We start from the raw sequence: 26,633 nt of genomic DNA, 5'->3' as shown, positions 1-26,633 counted from the left end.
AAATAAGACAATAAAGGAAGGTCATCATGTAACTGATACTTCCTCAGAATCCATGACATCAGAAACACCTATGGCAAACACCTAAGCATTGAGCAGAGTAAATTTCTGGCCACTGTATATCAAGAAAAGGACTATCTTTTGACTGGGGAAAACAAACATTAGGAAAAAATATTTGTGGGAGAGGAAAGCAAATAAATCCTCTAACATAACTGTAGTCCACTTATTATCTTTAGTTCTCCAGATTAAGAGGTAACTCAGCTCGTACATGCCAACACACACAAGATAAAATTACTTTGCTCCTCCAACAGGTCCTAAAACTGAACAAACTATTGACAGGGGTGTAGGAGTAACCATGGTGATCCGAGATGATCTTTGCTCCTGCATTTATGCCTTTTAAGGCCATACATTATGGCCACCTTTTCAGTCTTGACTAATACAGTTTTTGTCAACTTCAATGAAAATACAGAGAAAGAAGTTTTGCTGTGTTGCTGTCAATAACATACATCAAGCACAGCTGACAGAAAAGTCCCCTCTTCCATACCTAGGAAAAGGCATAAGATGAAAGTATTTCTTTAATATCTATAAGGGGAAAATACCATTAGTATTATCTTCCACTTAAACTTACTAGCCTTTTCAACAAAAGTCCGTAAGAAATTGCAAAACAATCTTCTGTAAGACGGGCCAATACATCTACAAAATCTTCTGAGTACACATACACGTGAAGTAAATTTATTACATGCAGAAAGCAGCAACATACCCAAATTTGCCCAGTACCTAAACTTACTCTAATCAACTTGGGCAGTTTTTATAAGATATGTAGTATCTCTAAAACAACTGGTGTTTTGTTTAAATGATTCTAATCTGAAGTCATTCATTAAGCTGAATTTATGCTAAAGCAGTAAAAAGGTTATCCTACTTTAAACCAGGTTTAAGACAAAATTGTCATAGAACTTCATGTGGCAAAGGTCCTTCCTTCATTTGTTTGAATTACTTCCCATTTCTATTTGATCAAATAAGCCAAAATTTCACTGAGGAAGAGCATCGAACAGTTTGTAAAGCTGGTAAAACTGCCCTGCTTTCTGGAAAAGCCCTTTAATAGACAAAAGTCAAACTCCCATTTGAATAGAATTAAAATAAGTGCCAGTTTTGTGCTCTTCTAATCTCTCTGATGAGCTAACCCAGAACTGTCACTTTGAGCCAGGTTTCCAAAGATGGTAAAGAACAGGAAATAAGAATAGGTCACTTTTGGTAATGACACACAAATTAAACTTTCAAAACATGTGCATAGCTTTATTCGTCTACTTAGATCTAACCTTTTCATGGAGCTTCGGCAAAATTCGAGTGTGCAAAATGCATTTCTAAAACGTAATGCAAGCAAAGCTTTTCACATTTACACTGGCATGAAATACAGAGAAACTAACAAGTCACATTAGGGAGAGTTCAGATCTTTTTTTTAATGACAAGAATTGCACAGTTCTTTATTTTGAGACAATTGTTGCAGACATAAATAGTTAAAATTTTTAAGCAAGGTGCTTTCACAATAAAAAATTTTAAGTTGGAAAGAGCCAATAACTTGGACCATAGCTAACATAGAATTCCAAATTATACTCCGTTAACCTCCCTATGTTTTGCAAACAACGCTTTTTATAACACTTTTTTTTTATAACACTAAAGAAGACAGCAAGCTGAAACTTATTTCCACACACACAAGAAATGGTGTCATCACATTACTTGAAGAAGGTGCTGAGGGGAAAGGAGTGAAGAATCCTTTTACTATTTCCCACTACAGTACAGCCACTAACAGACTAAGAACAAAAAAGGAAACATCAAAAAAAGTAAATTAATCACTTCCCTAGTTTATAAAAGTTCCAGTTTGTGACAAGATCTATAACTTCAAACAGAGAGCACCAGTTGGCGATAGAATGAGCATTTCATACTGCATAAAAATTAGTGAGGTGGTAAGAACCATCTATCTCAGGCATAACTACACGGCCTTTCCAATTTTTTAATATACATGCAAGGCACATTGATATAAAAATAGATCTCTGGCCAACAAATATATTAAATAAGCAAATCAAAATTTTGGCTTTGCAATATTGGCAACATCAAAATATAACCAGATAGCTTTGGACCACATATTCCTCCACCCCAGTGGGTATTCCTTATTTGGGGCTCAATTTCCTCCAAGTTTGGGTATGTGCTTGAGAATGACTTTCCCTCTTGTCAAGTAGCACTCCTACTATATTTAAATATTCACTAAGTAAGAATATAGCAGAGAAGCAGAACAGTCAGAATTCTGATTGATTTAATCTGATTGGCTCGGGCAGCATTGTTTCTCCTTTGTATACAAATAAAAAACCCCAGCTTATATAAAAACAATTGTTTTCTTTCTAAGAGATAAGCAACAAACCAATGATACTACTTCCTTTAAGTCATTTTCCCCAATTCTTCCTTTTGGAACTGAGTAATAATAGAAAACAAAACTAAGTTTTTCAGTAAAAGACATTTTAAGGCCAAAAAGGGAAATATTAACAGAATTTTCACTTTCCACAGTTACTTGTACTGATTCCCTCCCAAGGAAAAATTTTAAATTCATTCACTTTTATTAGTGGCTGTGCTACAGAAAAGGTATCAAAGCAACCTTTAAAGGTATGGTACATATTAATGTAAAAAGTGCATCACATTCTCGATTTTCAGTTTCTCATAGCAGCAGCAGGATTAATCCAAGACAGAAAACAATTGTATTTTTATTCTAAAAATGCAATACCTAGTGAAATGTGTTCAAGATCCAGAAAGAATACTCCTCCACAGAAAATAAATGAAACATACTAATAAAAGACAAACAAGGGCAAAACTCAAAGCATTCATTCATATTTACATAATAAAACCTTTTTGTTCACACTAAATCTTTACATCTAGCAAAAGTATTTAATAATAAAGCAGACATCACTAAAGCAGTATCCATTTTTGGAGCCTTTGTTTAGCACCTGAGGAAAAAAGGGTTATGGAAAGTTATAATTTACCTCAAGTTGGTTTGTTGGTCTGCAGATTAAAATTTTGCTATATAATAAAAATGAAACAGAACAGAGTGAAACTGAATTGGAAAATAAATGTAGATACTTTAGTAAGGCTATAGAAAAGGGATACTGCAGTATTATAAAATGGCTTTAGAACTCTGGACATAAAATTTTACGAATAGAAGTCTAAATCAGCAATCCCATCACATGTGAGGATATTTGTTCCATAAGTTGATTTCTAGCTCATAACCCCTATTTGACACTCCCCGTAATGCAAACGCAATATACCATTTCATTAATGTTTCACTAGGTGTTATTATTATGCAGACAACTTAAAGCTCTATTCGTACAACCTTTCTTCAGTGCTAAGACAGTGGAAGTTAAAATTCAGTAAAGCACTACTTGGGAGGAGCCAACATTTCATCATCCCTTAAACCAATCCAGAGTGATTCTAGGTTCTCCTACATCTGAACAGGTTGACACATTTAAAAAAGCATTTTAGGATACTCAAAGCAAAAGCCCGTGTTTTTCACCATAAAAGAATCCTGGTGCTCTGTCAATTAATCACATCAATAAAAATAACATCAATTATTAAGAACAATTACCTATCTGTCTCTACAAACTTAGAGCAGCTACTACTAGTCTTGTCCTCTGTCCCTCCCCTTTAAATATCAATACTTTGTGGGGAGAAAAAGATGAGCAAATTCTACCTCCCCCCACCCCTTCTTTCAAAATTCAACACATCACAGGTAGGACTATAACGACACTGCCTTATCAGAACCTCAACTGGCACTATCAATAGACTTGATCAGAAAAACTATAGTCCAAGACGTTATGTCCCACTACAGCATGTTTTACATTTAACATAAGTATAGAAGGTTCATGTATTATTTGATATGGCCAAAAGAGAAAAAACTATGATCATCTATAGAAATGGGATTTTAAAACCATTTCTCTTACTCTTGAAAGAACGATTCCTTATTTAGCAGAATCAAGAACCAAGTCATCTTCCAGATTTTCTTGCCTGTGGCCATTTGGTGTATGATATGCAATTTCACAATAAATGGCTTTTTTTTTTTTTTTAAGTTTACAGCAAGACAAATCTTTAAATGCCTGATTGGGTTAAGCAACAAGCCTAATATGTACGAGACTACTGCTGCTGTTTTGTGAAGAAACATATTTAGTACTGTGGACAACACTCAAAACTAAGGTTCATCATTTTCCCTAGAAACTGTTATTTGAAAAACAATGCAGCACTTTTATTCCTTTATAAAGTTTTTGCAGATTCTGTGACGAGTAAATAAGCAGATGATTAAATGGGAGAGAACCTCTCCAGTCATTTATTTTAAAAAACCAGTATTAACAAATTCCTAGTTATTGTCTATTTCCGCCTAGAAACCAGAGAAGGGCTACTACAGATGCTACTACACTTTATGTGAAAGTTCATTACTAAGGAGGTCAGAGAAAAGGCTATGCAATTAACTTCAGTTCAACAAACTGGGGGGTGGGATGGTGGTGGTGGTGAATAAAGAGAAAGATAAACACACCCTGTCTTTTGTGAGGAAGGGGAATTATTCAGGACATCTACAAAGAGTGGTATGTGACATAGAAGCCTACATCCGGACAGATTTAAAAAGAAATCTTCACCATTAATTAGTATCTTCATAGCTATTAAAAAAATAGGTCATGATTTCATTCTCAGTGCCATTTTTCAAATACTACCATTTTAAGGATTAAAACCACCTGACTTTATTCTGTGTAATGAAAACCAATGGCACAAAATAAATACAAGTTCATTCTCTGAATACTAATATAATGTCTTACACACATTCACTTACTAATTTTTTTTATTATCTTCCTTTTACCTTCACACACACAAGCACTCAACGATACTCACACAGACACATACCTTTTTTTCAGTCTTTAGAAAGGAGGGATATGTTAAAAATCCCCTCTAGACTGTATTTGGTTTATGCTACAGTACTAATACTCTGAGTTGAAGGAAAATTCTTTATACCAAACATTAACACATTGTTATTTAAATGCACTAAATTAATCACAGCGGAAGTTTGTTTAGAAGCTTACACAAAAATAATCAGAGAACAGATCAACTCTTAAGATTTTTTTTAATAAGTGCTCTGTAAGGAATTGTGTGAGGACCTAAGGAGAAAGATTGCGACAAGTAGAGTTAAGTATTACCAAACAGCACAAAGGATATTTGTTCCAAAGTCCTGCTTGTACCTAGGCAATTAAGTCCATTAACCCAATGCCCAAAAAAATACTGATAGTAATATGATGGGGCACTGGGGTTCCCAGAAGGTTGAGACACTCTTAACTGTATTTACCTCTAACCATATAATTAAGGAAATTTCAGTGGAGAACAAAGTGAAATGTTGCATTGTTTCATTTAGAAGTCAAGACTCAAAAACCTTTGGACAAACAGAGAAGGGATACATTCTCTTTTTGGCTTCTCTAAACTTGGAGGTCTGAGGGTTATGGAAAGGAGAAAGCAATGAGAACTTTCTAAATAATTTTAAAAATAAGTGTTTCTAAATTAAAAAGCCCAATCAGAGGGGGACTGCTTTTTCCTTTTTGAGTATATATTTAGTCAACATCTGTATGTCACAAACCCAGAAAATTTCTTGTTGAGTTGTGAGACAGAAGAGCTTTAAAATTTCAGGCAGGTGAAAGGAACATTTAAAAAAAAGGAGGGGGGAGGGTAGATGTTGGGGGTATCTGGCCCTAAGGCGATAAGTGGTTACACAAGGCAATTGAACACACAGCAGAACTTTAAAACCTATACAACAAACTGGAGCCTTTTTTTTTTTCCTTTAATCAACCTTGTATCTTTTTTTCACCTTTTTAAAAATTTTTATTAAAAAAAAAAAAACACAAAACACAGACTTCTTTCACTTCAGCATGTGATATGTTGCATTTTCCAGTTTGTTCAATGCTTTAAAGCTCAAGGATGCCTCTGCTTTCAATTGTACATGGGCCTGAAGCATCCTAGCTTTTGGCAAGCAGGCAGGAAATTCAACAAAAATCAAAATAGGAACAAGGCAGACTAAAAGCAGGGCACATCTGTAAACATATTATACATTTGAAAATTACAATATCAGTAAAAGTGATACAGTTTACAGGTGAAATGAAACTATCTGGAACTGGCCTACCACAAGTTTCTGAACCTGGACTGATACAATAAGTTATTTTATATATATATTATGTATAAAAAAGTTTTGTTTACATCAAGTGGAATTGGCAATCCATGCTTATACTTTTAAAATCTAAGCAGGGCAAAAATCCAGACTATAAAGATATTTTCTCTACTCTAAGTTGAGTCCAACAACTTCTTTTGCAAACTACTTGTTAAAAGCCTCAAATAATCAACAAAACAAGAAAACTCATCCATACTACAGTCACTCAAAACTGGACGTTACTTTCTCCCCAAATACCCCCAGGGGATCCAGTCTACTTTTATTAGATTACACTTCTCTGTATAAATGCCCTGCTATTTTAACCTGCATTTGACATACATGGATATACTAATCTCTGTGTGTGTGATGTGATGCTATGTCAGGCCAGAAAACTTGTTTTTATGCCACTAACATCACCCAATCTTTCATTGGACCCTTAGTTTCTACACACACACAAAAAAAATTTATTTTAGCATGCTATATACAAGCTGCAGTGCAACAGGATGGCAATGTGATGATAAGACAGGGCTAATGCTCTTCTCTGCCCAAAAGAAAATTTCCAGAATTTCACATTTTTTTCCTTTAAAAACCCATTTTGCTCTAGTAATAAAATATATTTATTAAGATATAATTAGAAGCTAATAAGCTCAGAAGTATAGTTTGCATGAAAACACTTTCTATAGGCAGGGTTTATTACCTCCTCACTGGCTAAAAACATGAAAAGTTTCATAGTTTTCTTGGACTTTTTCTTCCCCTTTTAGATTGATTAACTCTGAAAAATTAAAAGAATTTACAGAAAGGTACATAAGTTTCTCTTCAGGTATTTGATGAAAAACAACGAAAACAGCACATTTAGTGTTAGTGACAGAGCAAGTTTGGAGCACCTACAGTTGAAAAGCAGAATATATTTTTGCTCCCACTTATACAATTACATTAAAATATGGGCAGAATATTTTTTCATATTAAATACCTAAAGCCAATTGTATGTTCTGTAACTTTTCTTTAAATGACACTCATAGATCCCTTACTTGTTAAAGTCCAATATGTAACCAAAGCCAAATGAACTATGTATCACCAACTATCCCAATTTGTAGAGCTTCAATGTCCCTCCCCCCCAAAAAAGAAAATGTTTCCCCAACACCCCACAGAGGCTGCTTAACTTCTGGCAAGACATGCAAATCATATTCGCTAAAAAAAATACACCCCTGCAAACTTCAAGGCATTTATCCAGCATTCTCGCAGGGTTCAAGGTATAACCCAAAAAAAATCAAGGGAGGAGTGGGGGGAAATGTTGTATCATTCTGGGTTCCCAGTGATTAGTGTACCACTTTAGTCACAGAACAAGATAGAGATCTTTTAAGTGGATTTGCCTTTCCAGTGGGTCATTTGTTGCCCAAGTTGATGACAGTAGGAACTTTAGAACCACGCTTGTTAAGTCTGTATTCATTAATCACTTGCATTCACACTTAAAAAACAAAAACTAACAAAAGGGAAAAAAAAAAACTATTCAGTACCGGAGATTAAATAACCATGTGTAGTCTCTTGAAATAAATTTGATTCCTTAAAGAAGTCTAATTACTTTCAGTTGCCTTTTTTTAAATAACTATATATATATATATATATATATATATGTATATATATATATTTGTATATATTATCCTGTGATTCTACTTATGGTTCCTCTGCTGCGTTGAAGATCTAGGAGCATAAAAGCCTGTGTCTCCCATGAACGGTGGCTCTAATATGCTGCAGAAGGGTTACAAATAGGCAGTCTGGTCCTTCACTGATCTGGACTATCCATGGCTTCATTGTAAGTGATTATCCTTTCGGGATCTAGAGGGAAGGTTAAAAAACAAATACATAAATAACAACATCTGAAGTGCCAAAATGCCCACCTTCCAAAAACAAATCTCAATTAACCATTTAAATTACCTGTATTAATAAAAACATAATTTAAAAATTACTCTCTTTATATTAACAATGTAATTCACTTTCTCAACCCAATCAACATCTCAATGGATTTCCACCAAAAGTCTTCTAGTCAATGAGGGTTCTCAACGCCTACAGTTAAACAAGTTTATATGTCTCTCTTGATTATAAAAGTACATTTGAAAAAGACAAAGAAAAAAACCCTAGTAATCCAATACAAAAATAACCATTTGGATTTATTTGTTTTTCTCAGCACAATGAAGTCAGCATTTATTTTCACCAGTGAGAACTATCTAATAAGGAATTGTTCAAGAACATCTAACACAAAAACTTCAGGTTAAGTTAGGTTAGCAAAACTATCAGTTCATTCCTATCCTAATTTCCCACAATACCAACAACCTTTTTTTCAGCAACAGCATATCTCTATGGCTTTTTTAAATAAAAAGTATCTGAGCAAAGACCAAAGTTATTCTAAAATCCTAATATTTAACTATATGCTTGCTCCTGTCTTCTGGAGAGACAGAGGTTTTACGTTCTATTTGTATCATTAAAAACTTTGAATACGATGCTTTACATAAAAAAAGTAAACAAGTACAACTTGTTACCTAGTGGAAAAGAATAAAGGCCTGAAAATACTAAAGATTCAAGCACACCTCTAAGAATTAATATTGTTGAGTCCAGAGATAATATTCTAGAAGCACTCCTACCTGCCATGAAGATAATGCTCAATCTTAATAATAAGTAGTTACTTTACAGTAAAAATAGATCCAGTTTTAAGGATATGTAATTCCAAGTCTACCTTTTTTAAATCATTTGTATAAGAAAAGTACACAGAAAGCAACTCAAAGCAAGTAAAGTTAGCTAAACTGTCTTCAAGCCACAGTTGTTTGACAAAGATCTGGCCCAAGAACAAGACAGGTGGAAGGAGGAGCAATGATGGAAAATTAGGGAAACCTAACATCCTAGTCTTGCCACTTTCTAATGATAGTGACCTCTCTGGGCCTTTGTTTTCAAATTTGTAATACAAAAAAATTTCTAGCATTCTGCAAATTCCAAAATTCTAGGAATTTCATTTACATTAACTAGCAAAGTAAGATGTAGATTACAATTCAGTTACAAAATTTTAATAACACAAACCTATTAGTGACTAATTTTCTACATCAAAATTCTATTTTTCTCCAGGTATTCCATAGCTACCCTATTTTAATATATTTAGTAACAAGTTGCACAACAATTAGGATAACCAACTTGAATTTTTTAGAAATTCCCAATAATCCAGATGTGGATTAGGTAGTCTCCCTTCCATCTTCTATTTATATCTGATTTATGGAGGGTGAAGGAGGTTAATTTGCTATTCTTTAGATCTCCAACCATCTTTTCAGAAAATATACAGCCCAGATTAAGTTTCTGTACGTGTCATAAAGGTTGGCCAAATGGTTATTCATTTTGGTTTCCAAGATTAAAAATATTTGCAGGTGATTTTTCTTTCATAATTAGGAAGCAAATATTCATATTGTTCATATCTCGCAGGTGCCCTTTGATTGCAGTTACTAAACAGTTCAAAAAAGTCTATTTTATTTAGTAGGTCACTACTCAAGTTAGTCCCATCCCCAACAATGTATAGTCATTAGTACTAACATTTCACCTAACCTTGCTTTAAGTCACTTCTTACCTTGCTTCTGCAAACTCCAAACAGATTCCATTTCTGAAGGGAAAAGGAAAAAAAAGAAAAAGATTATTTTATACACAAAAGCAAAGTATGAATTATCATTAGGCTGGAGAGTAGGACTGAAATAGCACAATTCTATGAAGCTCAAACAAAACAAAGTTTCTATTACTTCTTATTTGCATAATACAGTTTACCTAAGTATTAGTCAATTATATTAAAAATTAAATTCCTCAGAATAATTCTGTCTAAAACCCCATACTCATGTATTAATAACACACAACCCTTATTTGTTCCAACTCTACTCAAAAGTGATACTCTACATTGTGCTTACTTTGGTTTCTTACAATAAGGGAAATAAGTACGTAATTAAAATTTAATGACACATTGAGAAGGCAACAAGACTTTACCTAGAAAACTTCATAGGGGATAATGGAAGTCACCAGGAGTAAGACAAAAGATAACCACTAGACCAAAAGAACTTAAGAATTCGACCTTAAAAGGAAACCTCTGCTAGATTAATGTAAACAAACTATGGAGTAACAATGAACTAAATTTAACACCAAGAATAAGTGCTTTTTCCCATGGCTATGTATTTTGAAAAGACAAAATGTATTTTTATTCTATATACCTGGATTATGATGTAATTGTATTCTATATAATTTATCAACCAATTATGAAGAAAAATAACACTGAAGCTGATTAAGACAGACGTATCTGGATATGAGTTACAGTTAAGACAGGACATCTCTCCCCAAGACTAGGGAGTCAAGCTATTGCCAACCACTGGAGCCTTACTTCAAACTGGCCAGAGAGCTAACCCACATGGCACAGAATTCTGATGTCTTGCCTGCTGCTCCCCTCAGCAGTATATTTTAATAGATTCACCTCTTGTGTTCCCCACCCTCTTATCTGGTAAATTCTCTCACCACTCTGCACCTCTGGCCTCTACCCCAGTTCTGTATGCATAAATAAATCAATATTACCCAAAAAACTTCCTGGGGCCTCCCTGGTGGTGCAATGGGTTAAGCACAGCACTACAAAGCTACTTGCAACCCTTTCAGCGTGAGTTAGGGAGGCCAGGGAGGTGACCCATATGGCTCTGCAGACTACTTGCTCCTGTTTGGTCTACTGCTCCCCCCAGCAGTATACTCTGTTGACCTGCCTATTCCCACTCTGTCTCTGGTGAATCCTCTCACTGCCCCTGCACCTTGGCCTGTACCCCAGTTCTGAATGCGTAAATAAATATTTAAACATAAAAATTTCCTGATTAAAATGTGGAGATAATACACTGGTTGTCACTTGATCCTCTTGCTTAGAGTTGGATGCTTTGGCCTTTAAATCACTAGGAAAATGCTCTCCCTCAAGATGTTTAAGGGAGAGTAACGTAACTAATTCAGTCCTGGCACTCAAATTTATCACGCCAATGTAATTTCCATTAACTTTTAGACAATTAGAAATAGCTGAAATAGTTATTAAGAGTTGCTATTTGGCCCTCCCTGGTGGCGCAGCGGGCTAAAGCACTGCATTGAGAAGCTTAAGCCACTTCCGCATGAGTTCGATTCCCGCGTGCCCGCCTGCCCCACCTGCTCCGGAGGTGACCACATGGCGTGGCAGACCTCTCCTGACCCGCCCGTTGCTCCCTCACCAGTGTACTTCGTAGATCTGCCTGTTCTGCTCCCCACTCTGTCTCTGGTGAAGCCTCTTGCCACCCCTGAGCCTTTGGCCTGTACCCCAGTTCTGTATGTACAAATAAATCTTAAAAAAAAAAAAGTTCTAATTTAAAATTTTCTGGACCTCACAATGTCTTTGGACTTTATTCCATAGACAAGTCTTTCCTTAATTAACATAATTATACAAAAACTAATCCAATATAACAAACATTTCTTCTTTCAGTTAAAGTTATAGAAATCCTACACTTCACAATTTCTGAATTTTGTACAATTACTTTGTGCATGATGCAAAAGGTTAAGTCTACTTTAGTTGTATGTTAAGATAAAAAAATAGTAACTTTTTCATTTTATTCCAACTATGCAATAACATTTCCTTCTCTCCCACTACAAAATTCAACTTGTCCCTTTATTTGGGGTCACCTGAGGCCCATACTTGTATCACAGAAGCAACCATTCCACTCTAAAAGAAAAATATACAAATTTTAGAATAAAACCAATAATACCTATTTGCATATACATGTATCTTTAGTGTACCAAAGACATTTTCTTAAGAAATAGGATAACCTAACTAAAAAATTAACCATTGACCAGCCTAGCCTCTAGCCAAGAAATAAATCAGCATTATCAAAGTGCTAAGAAGTTCCCATTCCTATTACTTACTATGAATTACTCCTAAAACTAGCAGCAACTTCACTTTTCTTGATTAAAATTTAAGTTTCCAGACTCAAAGATCAGAAAGAAGAAAGAAATTATAGTGATATGCCATGCCTACACAATCCTAACAAGAAATAAATGATAGAAAACACATAGGAAAGGAATGACATTAATATTTGCCATCTTAGGTTACAAAAAAACCTCAATTTAGATTATAAATATGAAATGAGAAAAATAACTAAATGTATAGCATAGCTTTATCTTAACTACCACCCAAAACTAACAAATGAATTGTATAAAGTTACAAAGAAAATCACAGAAGGTACTTTCAACTATACAAAACCATAACATTACAGTTTACTTTTAACAATGCCCTCTTCTACACACACACACTCCTCCCTTTAATGTCCCAATTCTTTTGAGAGAGGGATCACAGCATCCAATTCTGCAAATTATTAAAATAGCCACAGCCCAAACCTGAGATCATGAGAAAACTTTCTGGCATTTATTAAAAATCTGTAATTTAGGGCCCTCCCTGGTGGCGCAGCGGGTTAAAGCACTGCACTAAGAAGCTAAAGCCATTTCCGCATGAGTTCGATTCCCGCCTGCCCCAGGAGACCACATGGCGTGGCAGACCTCTCCTGGCCCACCCGCTGCTCCCCTCAGCAGTGTACTTCGTCGATCTGCCTGTTCTGTTCCCCACTCTGTCTCTGGTGAAGCCTCTCGCCGCCCCTGAGCCTCTGGCCTGTACCCCAGTTCTGTATGTACAAATAAATAAATCTTAAAAAAAAAAAATCTGTAATTTATATTACCATCATACAAATTTGAAATTTTATTGATCAAAAACTACTTATTTGATATATATACTTACAGCTATTCATCAAAAGAAGAAAATTTAACATTCATTTTTCTAGAGCAAACTACTTTATCACAATGCTTCACGTAGTATATGTCCAATTACTCAGAAGTTCTTAATTCCTAGTGAGTTTAAAAGTAAAGATGCGGGCCCTCCCTGGTGGCACAGGGGGTTAAATCACAGCACTAAGAAGCTAAAGACACTTCAGCATGAGTTTGATGCCCACCCTGGAGGAGACCCACATAGTGTGGCAGACCTCTCCTGTCTCACCCCGCTGCTCCCCTCAGTAGTGTACTTCGTCATTCTGCCTGTTCAGTTCTCCATTCTGTGTCTAGTGAATCCTCTCACCTACATCTCTGGCCTATACCTCAGTTCTGTATACACAAATAAATCTTTTTTAAAAAAGTAAAGATGCAAAAATAAAATGTTTGTCCCATGCAAGTGTCGAAGAAATAGTAGGTAGCATTATTAGAGGGGGGTTCTAGGTAGAAGCATCAGTGTAAACAAGACCTAGCAGTATTAACGAACAAGGGTATGTAAGAGCAGGGGTCATCAAACTGAACTTCTACAAATTTGCTTTTGCAAAACCAAGTCACACAGACATTGTAGATTTTATGTATGGCTGCTTTTGTGTACAAAGCAGAATCAAGGTAAAAGAGACCTCAGAAACTCACAAAACCTAAAATATTTACTATATGAACCTTTAGACAGAAAGTTTGCTGACCTCTGGGCTCTCCCTGAAGGCACAATGGGTTAAAACACAGCACTACAAAGCTGGCTGCAGCAGCTTCAACTTCAACATGAGTTCAAATCCCCAGCCAGGGAGGTGACTCCCATGGCATGGTAGACCTCTCCTGTCTCACCCACTGCTCCCTTCAGCAGTGTATTTTGTCAGTTTGCCTGTTCTGCTCCCCATTCTGTCTCTGGTGACTTCTCTCACCACTCCTGCACCCATGTCCTGTACCCCAGTTTTGTATACAAAAATAAATAAATCTTTAAAAAAGGTTTGTTGACCTCATGCTTTATAGTAATTAAGGCTAAGTTACCAAAAGAAAAGGATTTAGATAAGAGGGGCCTCCCTTTTGGCACAGGGGTTAAGTCTCAGCACTATGAAACTATCAGCAGCCACTGCATCAAAATTCTACCCCCATAGAAGGAACTGACCCACATGGTGCGAGAGACCTCTCCTATCTCACCTGTGGCTCCCCTCAGCAATGTATTTCAGTCAATGCGCCTGTTCTGTTCCCCTACTCTGTCTCTGGGTAAACTCTCCTCTCCCTCACCTCACCCCCAAGCCGTGTGGTCTACACCCCAGCTTTTGTACAAATAAATATTTTAAAAAAGAAAAAATATTTAGATAAAAGAATAATCTTCAGGAAAAAGAGCTAAAAGTCACTAAGCAGGAAAGACTTAGAGAAAGAAAAACACTAGTTTGCTAATTTGGAAGAAAGCACACATAAAGTAATATATATTTAGTCACACAGGTTAAAGGAAATCTGAGGCTATTGCAATCGAAAAGAATGACGTGACAACTCAGAAAGTGTTACTGGATAGCTGTATTAGCGATGGAAAAGAAAAAAATAATATAGATGTTAGAGATCTAATAAGGGGCTATATGCTAATTCAGTGTGTAGTAAAGTAGCAGGTTTGTGAAGAAACAGTTAGCTTTATATACAAAGAACTGGAGGTGATACTGAATATATATGGTCTGAAATCATGAGCAGTTACAGTGATAGAACAAAGTAAAAATTAGCATGACACAAGGACTCAAGGAATATCAATATGGAAGAAAAAAGAATGTCAGGAATTTATACTGAAGATGTAGAAAGTAAGGAAGTAGGAGAGGCATGGAAATTAGAACTCAGGAAGGGGGTATTCAACTACTGCAATTCTTACACAGTTAAGACACTTTTAACTTGCTAGTCACTTATCCCTTTTGCCCTGTAACAGAGTTGCTGACTTGATTCAAGCAGTGATGGCTTTATTAACAGTCCTGCATTTATTTGTCTTTTAACTGGAGTCTTTAATTAAACAAGTTCCCACTTTCTTTTGGAAGCATGGCTACCATTTTCTTGCTTTAAAAATTAAAATCTGGGCATTCTCTGGTGGCACAGTGGGTTAATGCACAGCACTGCAAGCTAGCAGTGCAAGTTCAATCCCAGGCCCTGGAGGTGACAACATGGCCCAGCAGACCTCTCCTGTTTACTTCGTGATCTGCCTGCTGTCTTTGGTGAATCCTCTCACTGCCCCTGCCCCTCTGGCCTGTACTGCAATTCTGTATCCATAAATAAATGAATCTTTAAATATGTGTGTGTATATATGTATGTGTGCATATGTGTGTGTGTGTATATATGTATGTATATATATATACATATATATATAAATCTGAAAGTGACTAACATTTCTAACATTTCAGTGGATTTTTACTCCCCATAGGAAAAGCTATTAGCACTCGGAGGATTTGTCTTGTTTAGATTTTATTTCTAGCATGACACATCAATAAATTAGGTATGTAAGTCAAAAACTCTTCAACTTCTATCATTCACCTTCCTTCAAACAAATGTCAATCTTTGATCACTATTTCATTTCCTATGCTAAATATTCTTCCTCTCCGTTATCTAATAGGTCAAGTTCCTCTTCTTTTGACTCCTGACTGTCCTCTGACCCCATCAACATACAGGTTCCCTATGTGCCAACTGTTTTTAATGTATATTTTTCCACAGTAATCACTAGTATTGTATTTCTCTCTCTACTGGACCAAGGTTCCTTAAAGACATGAATCCTCTTTCATTACCCTTGCTTTGAACAGTGCTTGCTGAAATTAACATGAACAGAAAACTACTCATAAGTCAGTTAAGAAGTAATAACATAATAGTTATTTTGACAGACACATTTGAAAGTGCTGATATTCAATATTTTTTGACCTACAAAAACAGTAATCTTATATGATCCAACCAATCAGATCTAGCATATAATTCTAAAATCCTTCAAAGAAAAAGATGGAAGCTACAAGGGTTATCTACAGGCTTTCTGCCTTTAAAAATTGAGTGGTTAATAATCACTTAAAACATTTCACAATCATTTTTAAACAGTTTCATAATCATTTAACACTTTTTAAAAGTACATAATGGTTCCACCCTCCAAGATCAAATGTAAAGTCAAATAAATTGATCCCACACTGAAACCCCCAGACCAACTTATCATTAACCATGTCTTCCAATCACTTTTATTAAGTGATTTTAGATCTGTAAAAATGTAGTAGTGATGAGGTAAAATTAAGTTCTGTATTTACCCCACTAATTCTGATTTACCCATCTTTTGATGATCACTGACTATTCCAATGTCATGTTTTACTATTCCAATTTCCTCCTTCTCAACCAATCCATGAGAATCTTAAGTAAAAGTAAATATTGTAAGGGATTCTCTTTGGATGTGACGGGGAGGTAGAATAGAGAAGGTAAATTGCTTTAAGATCATGCTTCATCTTTTGCAAAGACTGTCAAGTTTCTCTCCACCCTTTTCCATTTAGACTATACCCACAGACAACAGAGCAAGTTTTCAAATAAATTTTGCTAAAGTAGTTTTTAAAAGCATATAATGGCTCCATCCTCCAAGATCATATGTAAAGTCAAATAAAATGATCCCATTTACTGAGAAGTCACCACCTTCTCAGTAAATGTTAATCAATTCCTTAATTAAATTCAGTCCTAGATTCCCAATTTGGAGTTTCAACAAATCACATTAAGCAGAATTGTCTGGACCGCCTCTAAATACACACAAAAGAAACCTGGAATCTGAGGAGCTGTGTTGGTTGTTTGCTCATTTCTATTACTATATTTATTCTAACCCAGTTTAATTTTAAAGGCAAAATATCAAATTCAAGTTGCCTGAAATGAAACTTTTCCTACTATGCCGGACCTCACTCGTTACTCATAATTTGAAATCTGGGGGCTAAGTTTTAGCTTCTATAAATTTCCCAGGAATTACTTCAGACTAATACCAAAGTAAATTAATTTATTATTGCACTCATAAAGCAGACATGAGCATTCACATGCAATAGAAGTAATAAGATGACCAAGTAATTATAAAATATATCTTATAGCATGCTAATAACTAGTTGTTACAAACATTCCAATATGTCCCATCTTGGGGGTCAGGGGAACTCCTTTCCAAATCTAGGAAATTCAACTAGGGCTGGAATCAGTCATAACTACATGTACCTTGCTAATAAGACTATTTGAAAGAGCTGTGATAACACAAGCAATCATGGGGCAACTGCAGTAAAATGGAGTATAAGTGGAAATACATATTAAGCCTATGTTAAAAGGAGAAAATTTAATCAACCAGACACCCATGATCTTGCAATTTACCTTCCTTCTCTATTCTACCCCTTACCACATCCAAAGAGGATCCCTTACAATATTTACATTTATTCATGATTCTCCAATTTTCCTATTCTTTCTCTACACTTCCCTAAGTTAAAAATATTCATGATCCATCAAAACTCCCTTTAATATTGCATCTCTACTGAAACAAACCCCATTTATTCTTCCAACCTTTACGCCATTAGAAATTCTCCATTAAAATGTCCTAGTTATTTGTATCTTTCCTGTAATAGTTAAAATCTTGCCTTTTCACCTCTACCTGATAGTTCTTTAAAAGATTCAACTTGTCAGTCTTTCACAGCTAAGACAAAAAATACTTTGCCCATGGTAAGTACATAAAAGGAAAAAAAAATACACACCCCTCTGAATTATTCCATAAACCAATAGCTCAGAAAAATATGGAAGAGAAGATTAAGCTGAACAAAATTCGCTAGACCTAAGAGTTCCTAATCCTAGCAGGCAATTAAAGACACCTAAGTAAAAAAAAAAAAAAAGTTTTTCTATGGCTCAAACCAGTTTTGGCACATCAAATTACCTATGCTTATAACCTGCCACCTGTGGAAGCAATAGAGAAACAAATATTTAAAATTCCATTCAACAACCTGAAGTTGCCTTGGGGATACATACTATTGACAGTTTCCATGCTGATTCATCCCAACTATCAAGTATTAAATATTATTAGATGCAGCTCTATGTACTGGTCCAATTTACCCTATCAAATTATTTTTAGTGAGTATTCCAAAATGTCAGCATTACAAATACTTGGTATCTTTCAGAGCAACATTAGCCAGGCAAGATAAATCAACCTGGTTTAAATAACACTATGGCCAAATATACACTCCACAGTTTATCTTATTTCAGCAGACTTGGCTTTTTCACTTAAGTTTAGATCATTTTTAAATCAAAAGATTCTACTAACCTCAGCATTCTAAGATACTACTTTTAAGAAGGCAACAGTAAATATGAACTGAGTATATGTGCATTAAAAGTCATCATTCTACCAAAACCAAAGTAATGAAATGTTATTAACACCTGGAATGCACTTTCTAAAACTCTAAAAAAAAAAAAGTGGGGGGGGAGGGGACAACACTAAAATAGGATAGGTGAAAAAAGAATGACAACGTTTTTTAAATGTTTAAATTGGATTATGGGTACACTGGAGTTAATTGTATTACTGACATATTTTTGGTGTATTTTTTTCCCTAAGATTTATTTATTTATGCATACAGAATTGGGGTATAAGGCCACAACGGGGAGAGGCGGGGATGGCGGGAAGGGTGAAAGGATTCACCAGAGACAAGAGCGGAGAGCAGAATAGGCAGATGCACTGAACTACACTGCTGAGGGGAGCATTGGGCAGATCAGGAGAGGTCTGCTGTGGGTCATCTCCCTGGCTGGGAATTTAACTCATGCTGCAGGGACTGCAATAGCATCATAGTGCTGTGCTTTAATTTGCTGCACCACCAGGGAGGGTCCAATTTTGGTGTATTTTTAAATGTCTTTACAAGTTACTTAAAAAAGTATTTCCTGGGGCGCTCCCTGGTGGCGCAATGGTTAAAGCACAACACTATGATGCTACTGCAGTCACTGCACCATGAGTTCAATCCCCGGGCAGGGAGGTGACCCACATGGCACCTCTCTGCCTGCTCTGCTCCCAACTCTGTCTCTGGTGAGGCCTCTTAACGCCCCTGCACTTCTGCCCTGTGTATGCATAAATATATCTTTAAAACCATTATTTCCTTAAAAGTTTTGCTTTATAAGAACCACATTATAAGCACAAAGAACTCACCTCTCACATTAAATACTGGTACAGCTATGTGAAGTCACATATGCCCTCACATAACACCACAAAATTAAGTTTTGTATAAGAAAAATTTGTAGAATACATGTCAAATTCTTTAAGAAAATTTTCAAAAACTAGAAATCCTATCAATCCCTTTTAATGCCTCATAGTAATTCTTTTCACATCCTCAAAATTGTACTGAACACTCAATTTTTAAAGACCTACAGTATTTCTAATGGACCAGCAATTAATGTTTAATATATAAGATGCACCAGTCCTACTGAAAAGACGTAATACCCTCCCTACCAACTATTTCCAAGTTGTTAGAGAGCTCATTTTTGAAGTTAGTAGATGTATACATACAACTTTCAATGCTAAACCTAACCTCAACTTACTAAGAGATTACTACTGAACATTTAAAGACTAAACTAAGACTAAGAAAACAGGCGGCTCTGAAAGGAAATTCCAGCAGTCCAACCAATTACTCTTTTAGACTTGGAGGAGTACTTCACTTAAGAAGATCTTCAAAATGTTCTGATTCTAAGTAAATTCAAAGAAAAGAGAAATAAGTGATCTAGTGAATCAATCCACATTTGACAGGAACCTGTTACTATGGTACCTACTAGAATTAATTATTCTGGGAGGGGAAAAATAACTGATACAACCTAATCTCTATTTCCAACCACAAAATAAAAGCTAATTTAATTTGTTAAGTCAAACCTTTCAGCAACACCAGCAAAATAACACTCCTAATTTTAAAAGGCCTGCCAATTCAATAAAAATCATACATACCAATCAATTATCCAAGTGAACAACTTGTCCCTGAAGTTTGGTTATTGTAGGAAAGCATAACATAAGCTTATCCCCCCTCAACCTCACACAAAGATCACCTGTACAAAAAAACCCTGATGAAGATTTTCTAAGTTATAGTCTCTGGAGCACAGAAGGCAAAGGGAAAAATGTCCAATTTCCCAGTTAGTCTTTAAATTATAATCACCCACCAAGCCTTAAAGAAACTAAGGATTTCTAAAAACATCCAGCTCCTGGTTAACTTATATTTAATTTAAAAGAACAGTGTGCTGTGGGTGATATGGTGATGGGACACCCACGGGGATTAAAACTGAGATGGAAAAAGGCACAAAATTATGTAAAAACTATTATATTATTTTTAAAATGCTATTATTTCCAAGCCCTACCTCTATTAGAAAAGTATTCCTGAATATTGTATTATATATTGTACTAGCATGAACAATTGACCAACTGAAGACTGAAATTGAGAATCATACTAAAAGTCTAAATTTCATTGTATATAATTAAACCTTAATAAATCTGAAATAAAAACTGCAAAAAAACAAAAAAAAAGTGTGGAGAAGATGGATAATTTTATTTGCTGGGATTCCAGGATTCCTAAGGTAATTCTATTGCTTAATTTTAAAGGAAGAATTAGAAAAAGGACATCTATTTACTTTTCTAAATGTCTTCCAATTTGTAGATAAGAAAAGGTAGTATGCAGACTAAGTAATTTGCTTAAAAGTCACATAAATAGCTTTGCTATTCATCTCTGAGGCAGTGATTCTTCCAGAGAGAATATGGTAATTACTTTATTCCCACAATCTGATAAATTGCTCCTTCACTTCAATTTTAAGTTATTGTCTTAAAGAGTCACTGTTAAAAATGGGAATGTACAGTATGTATTAGGTGTGTGCATGCATATATGACACAGGGATTCTGTGAGGGAAGGGAAGAAGGGAATATGATTAAAGGAGTAAAAACTGAAAACCACTGTTCTCAAAAGCACCATAGTTACAAACATCATTCATTAAACCTCAATATTTGCTCTAAGATTTAAATTATCTATGCCACACAAAAACTCTTCTGTAAGACACAAATAAACCATATTCTAAGTTATCAGCATGTAACCTGAAAGATAATTGGTTCCCTTTTAATTGGGGCTTTAGGGCCATATAAAGTGCAGACTCCCAAGGGCTTGGTCTCTACAATATTAATTGTACTCGACATTGTAGCTTGTCTAAATTATGTTCCAGTTACCATGTGGCACCCATTATATCTTTTTGTAAGGGAAAAAAAACTTTTCACTCCATCTTTTTGGATTCTTCAAAAATATGACTCATACTCATTTTAAGCAAGTTGGAATTACCATGTGAGTTCATAAAGCATAGGATCTAAAAAGCAAAATGTATTCAAAAAATTTGAGGACAATATATATATTCTCCCAATATAGCAATAATGCCTGTATATTCTCCTAATATACATATTTTATCTTTCAGAGAAAATCAGGCACTCCCCTACCCTGAATCCTTCTTTATTTTTTGAACCAGGCAGGCCAATTATTCCTGTCTACATAAAAAGAAATTTTTCTTAACTGAAAACTAAAAAACTTCAACCATACTATTTCCAAAGACTCTCAATTATAGTTTAATATCAGCTTTTTATCCAAACTGTTATTCTTACTTCTGAAATTCTTAATCTCACTGTATTTCCAAAAGCACTCTTAATACAATGGCTACCAAATGTGTATTAAAATGATCAATAAAAATGTTTATATAGGAAACAAATGAGTTACCTTTAGTGTGATATACAATAGCAGCCCTCAGGTCAAAAGAACCCCAGCTATCATTCCTTTCTAGGCCTCTCTGGTATCTCTGTTCTTTGGCAGAGCCTAACAAAGTGTTCGTAGGAGAGGCCAGAGGATTTTGATTTTCTATCTCGTAGTCCTTTGAGAGAAACACTAAAGCACCTTGACTACTGGTGTCTGCTTTTTGCAGGTCACCTATATGACTGGATTCCAATGATAAGGCTCCACTCTCACTAGTAGTCCCAGATTTTAGAATGCTGCCCAGAACTTGAGGACTAGTCCGTTTTTCCAGCTCATAAGCCTTGGGAAACACAGGATGCTCAGTTCCTGAGGGGATTATTTCGGCACCCTGTGAAACCAAAGTGGCAGGATATTCCCCTTGAAATGTCACCTCCATCACTTTAAGATCTGATGACTTCCCAGTAACAGTGTCAGGGCCAGCACTGGGCTCATTTATAAACGATAAACCCCACTGATTCTGGAAGATATCCCCCAGGTTTTGTTGATCTGTCTGAGAGGGTAGATCCACTTGTGCTGTGCTTAACAGCACAGTTTGCATATTTGAAGGGTAGATAAAAAGGCTAGACTTAATTTGTTCAACAGCTGCTGAAGTCAGATTCATGTCCTGGAGAACTGAATCAGTCCCAGAAGAGATGGGTGTTAGAGTACTAGCAGCAGTAGTTAGCAGTGGCTGACCCCCTGGAGAATACACACTTGCATCAGTCCCTGCTAAAACAGGCCCATTAGAAAAGTTGGCTGAAGTAACAGATTTCAGCGCTGACATAGGAACCTGGGATAATCGACTTGAAGACTGGGTCTGAGTTTCCCCAGCAGATGATGAAGAAGAGGATGAAGATGAAGATGGTGACACTGAAGAGTTCTGTACAGTTTTGTTGAGGTTTTCCTTAACTTTGCTTGCATAACTTATTTTAGGAACTATTTTAGCGCTGCTGTTGTCCACTGGAAAAACTGGGGGTGGTTTGAACAGAGTCCATGAGTCCTCTTTGGAGGCAACAGCGGAAGCATGCTTTCCTTTGGGCCGGTCATCAAACTTTTTGCTGCTCACACCAGGTTTAATATCAGAGCTTTTCCGTAGCATATCACCCGTGGCAGGCTTTCCTCGACTTGTTCCTCCAGGACCAGTTTCATACTTCCAAATGGGCTTTGAACCATCTACTCGATTTCCCTTTTGTTCGTTACAGTCAGGCTTGAAAGTTTCAAGTCCCTGTTTTAAGGTTGGGACACTTGTCTCTTGTTGCATTATTTTGTCCTGCACTAAATTAAGGTTTTCACAACCCTTGGCACTATTGCGCCTAGCTTTCCTTTTTTTAGGAGTGGTATATCCACTCTCAGATCCACTACCATCATTATCTGCTCCTTTGCCCATATAACCATTAGTAATATAGCCAGAATTACTTGTTATAACACCGTTTGGAATAGCTACAGTATCAGTCTTTTCTACAGACTGGTTCTCTCCAGATTTATTTTCATAAGACTTCCCATTCTTTTTGTCCATACTGTTTTTCTGAATGAAATTTCTTGTTTTAATTCCTGCTTTCCCAAAGGTGCTGGTCTTTACAGTCTGCTTCAGATTAGTGTCTACAATTTGGTTGCCATTGATGACCCTGGTAATAGGGCTAGTAGCTTCATCAGAACCCAGACTCTTTAAAGATATTTCTCTTTCTCCAGCATTACCATTTAGTTCACCATAGCCTAAGGAGGGAAAAAAAAAAGTTTTTAAAATTACAGTATGTAAATTACTGTAGTACCTGTTTACTGTGTACCTGCTATTTCACAACTCTGAGAAGACATTTGTCATGCCCATTTTACAGTTTAGGTGCCCATTTTACAGTTTAGGAAGTCTTATAAGCAAGAAACAACTGAGTAGGAATTCAAAGTGCAAGTCAGAAAGAACATGTCCTCTTCAGCAGTATACCATAATACCTCTCTACTTAACAAAAAGTAACATCCTGATCATTTTCACAGATTGTTATAAAATTTACTTTACAATTAAGGGCAGAGCTACTCTATAAGCAAAAAATAATTATAACTGGTGGTCATCACTTTAAGCAGTTTCAACTGCATTCTATCAAACAAAAAAAAAGCTAACATTTAAATTATTCTATAGTAGTCCTAAATTTAACATTTCCCACATCATACTTAAGACTAGATCATACAGTTAATGCTTGAAATCAAAATACCCATGTACTAGTGTTTCTAATCTTCATAAGATAGTTTCCTCATTTTACATTTGGGTAAACAGATTCTCAGAGAATCTAAGTAACTGGCGCAAGCCACAAAGTCAAAGAACTAGAAATCTTGAATTCTGTCTGTAATCCAGTTTCCTGTCACTATGACACAAAGTCTACTCAAATGACTCTCAGCATTTAAGCAAGTATTCAACTAACAACTACAGTGAAAGGTATCTAAATTTAACTACTATAAGCAGTTTATTATTATTATTGTTCAATTGAGTCAACAACTTTCCCCATTTCCTTCCTAGTTATCTTTCCATGAAATGTTCCCAAAAGCATCTTTATATCAAGTCATGAGAAACAGATGCACAATAGAAGGGTACATCATTTAAGGCAATTCTTCAGGGGGTGGAGGATAAGACAGTAATACAAGTTATTTGCATTTGTCACTTTCATTCTCTTTAACTATGAAGGCAAAAACACACATGAACTTGTATATTTTTGTTTAGTCAATAATGGTAAGCAGCCAACAAATATAACCCAAATCAAAAGTTCTTTGTACTTAGGAAATATTAAGATTCCCCCCTCAAAGTTCGAGAATCACTGTTTTAAATGATCTTGTTATGGTACATAACATAAGTTAGGAATATTCACACCACTTACTGTAATTTTAAGTCACTCATTCTCCACCAAAGAAGAGGAACACTAAAAATGAATAAAGGTATTTTCTTCCACAGAATTAACTTCCAAGAAATTTAAAACATATTTAAGGCATTCCTAAAATAAGACTAGCACAGGAGTTGTACCATCTGAGAATATATTTTGTGGAGGTCTTACACTCTGTGGTGTTACATTTTACTTTTGGCTGCTGAAAATCTATCAAGTCAAAATCAAGCCAATCAAGTCAAAATCTTGGTGGAAAAATTCTAACTGAAACAATAAGGCAGAGATCACTGTTTAGAATGTTTTCTAAAAATTCAACTTAAGCTGACATTTACATAACTCTAGGCCCAAGAGAAGAAACTGCATATACCATTTGACATACTGAAGACTAAAACAAAGTTTTGCACCTTTGGGCCCATTAACCAAAACTTTTCAGAGCTCAAAGACAGTCTGTCTTAAAACATCCAAATACAAAACAAAATTCATTGTCCAAACTAAGTTGGACCAAAACCAAGGCAAGTGAAATGAAATAATGCTTCCTAAGATTGTAATTAGCTCCCAAGCCAGAAATCATTGATAAACACTCCAGAGACCACTATACACCCATCTCTAAGTTTTAACGACAAAACTTTAACTATATAAATTTCCTCCATGGCAACTTTGCTGGTATTAAGTCTCCAAGAGAAATATTTTCTTTTTAAAATTTAGTATTAAAAAGAATGTAAACACTGTGAAATTACTGAGAAATCACAGGACTGCTAGTGCTAAAGCATCTAACCCTACTTCAAATGGATTTAGTAAAACTTCAGTCTTGAATTTTGCTTTTTGAATTAGAAAATGAAATTGCAGGAATAAATTTGGCCCTCTCCTGCGCCCCCTTCTGGATAAAGAAAAGCTGTTCCTCTCTGGGTTTGTGGGTAATGGGTCATAAAAGACAGCCTCAACATAGTAGATATACTTTAAAAATCTTCGTTAGTTTTCCTGTGTTATTAGCATAGTGCAGATTGAAACAACAGTGTTGTGACCCGGACATATGAAGTAACTAAGCCCAGTTCCCCTATTTATGCCCTTCTGGAATAACACAAACTAATTTGAAGGATATCAACGTGAGTGGTTCAGAGGGCTGCTTAGAGTCCTTCAGAGAAACATCAATACCTGACTGACAAAACACAATTTGCCAATGTGAAAATACAGCATCTATTCCAAGATCTTCTCACCTTTAAGTTGAAAAAGAGCTAACATTAAAAAGACCTAGCACTGTATAAATTCTTACAATTTTAAAACTACTATAAATCCTTAGAATTAAATAACTCTTCACACATAGGTTCACTTCTACTGCACACCATCAGTCTCCACCATGCTCAAAACGGAAAGTCTTGACATTCCAATTTCAGTCTTCAAAGTTACATTAAGTCTGCAACAGAAAAGCAGATTTTCTACAGTTCTCAGTAACTGACATGCTGGGTTTAGCAAGTCACTTTCTTACCATTCCCTTCATTTACTTTCTTTTCATTAGGAATCCTTTAAAAAAATCTGTGTCGTCATAAACTTTAAGTTCATTTCTTTTCAAATATTTTAAAAAATGACTGACCTCCATCTAACATTTGTTAAGAACAGTGTTTGGGGATCAATATCCGTTTTAAAGTGAGAAAAAAAAACACCTTCCCTTTTAACATGGGGGGGGGAAGCCTCATCTGAAACAAGATGGTAGTGAACTAACCTCATGGATGAGCCACCTCGGTTCACCCTTACGGACAAGAAAGAGGGTCAAAACAACTCGCCCTCCCCGCCATCCAACCAAGTATATTTTATCCCTCTCCTCAAAAACACTACACAGGCCCAATAAGATAAATGTGGGGGTGGGTGGGGAGGTAAAGGAAGATAGAACAAGCTTTTTTTTTTTTTTTTTTATTAAAAATGAGCTGCTGGAAGGAAAAGGGCCCAAGTGAAAGCCTAAGAGGCGGAGTCGTGAGCGAACCTGGCAGAAGACGAGGTTCCTGTGGCAGAGAAACTCGTGACCGG

General features: G+C 35.7%; 1 protein-coding gene across 1 annotated transcript in view; it reads right to left on the bottom strand.

Annotated features, from left to right (window-relative positions):
* Positions 1-5,874: 5,874 nt before the first annotated feature.
* NUFIP2 (nuclear fragile X mental retardation protein interacting protein 2) overlaps positions 5,875-26,633 on the bottom strand; it is a 22,336-nt gene continuing 1,577 nt past the window's right edge. Inside the window, exons 2-4 of the mRNA XM_004684837.2 lie at positions 21,742-23,466; positions 9,813-9,845; positions 5,875-8,044 (exon numbers count right to left, since the gene is read on the bottom strand). Coding sequence (XP_004684894.1) covers positions 7,992-8,044; positions 9,813-9,845; positions 21,742-23,466 — 1,811 coding nt within the window. The 3' untranslated portion in view covers positions 5,875-7,991. The remainder of the gene's footprint in view (positions 8,045-9,812; positions 9,846-21,741; positions 23,467-26,633) is intronic.

The sequence above is a fragment of the Condylura cristata genome, unplaced genomic scaffold, assembly GCF_000260355.1.
Source record: "Condylura cristata isolate star-nosed mole 26May11 unplaced genomic scaffold, ConCri1.0 scaffold00017, whole genome shotgun sequence".
NCBI lineage: Eukaryota > Metazoa > Chordata > Mammalia > Eulipotyphla > Talpidae > Condylura > Condylura cristata.
Note: the sequence above shows the minus strand (reverse complement) of the source record. Positions and strands in the feature narration are given on the sequence as shown.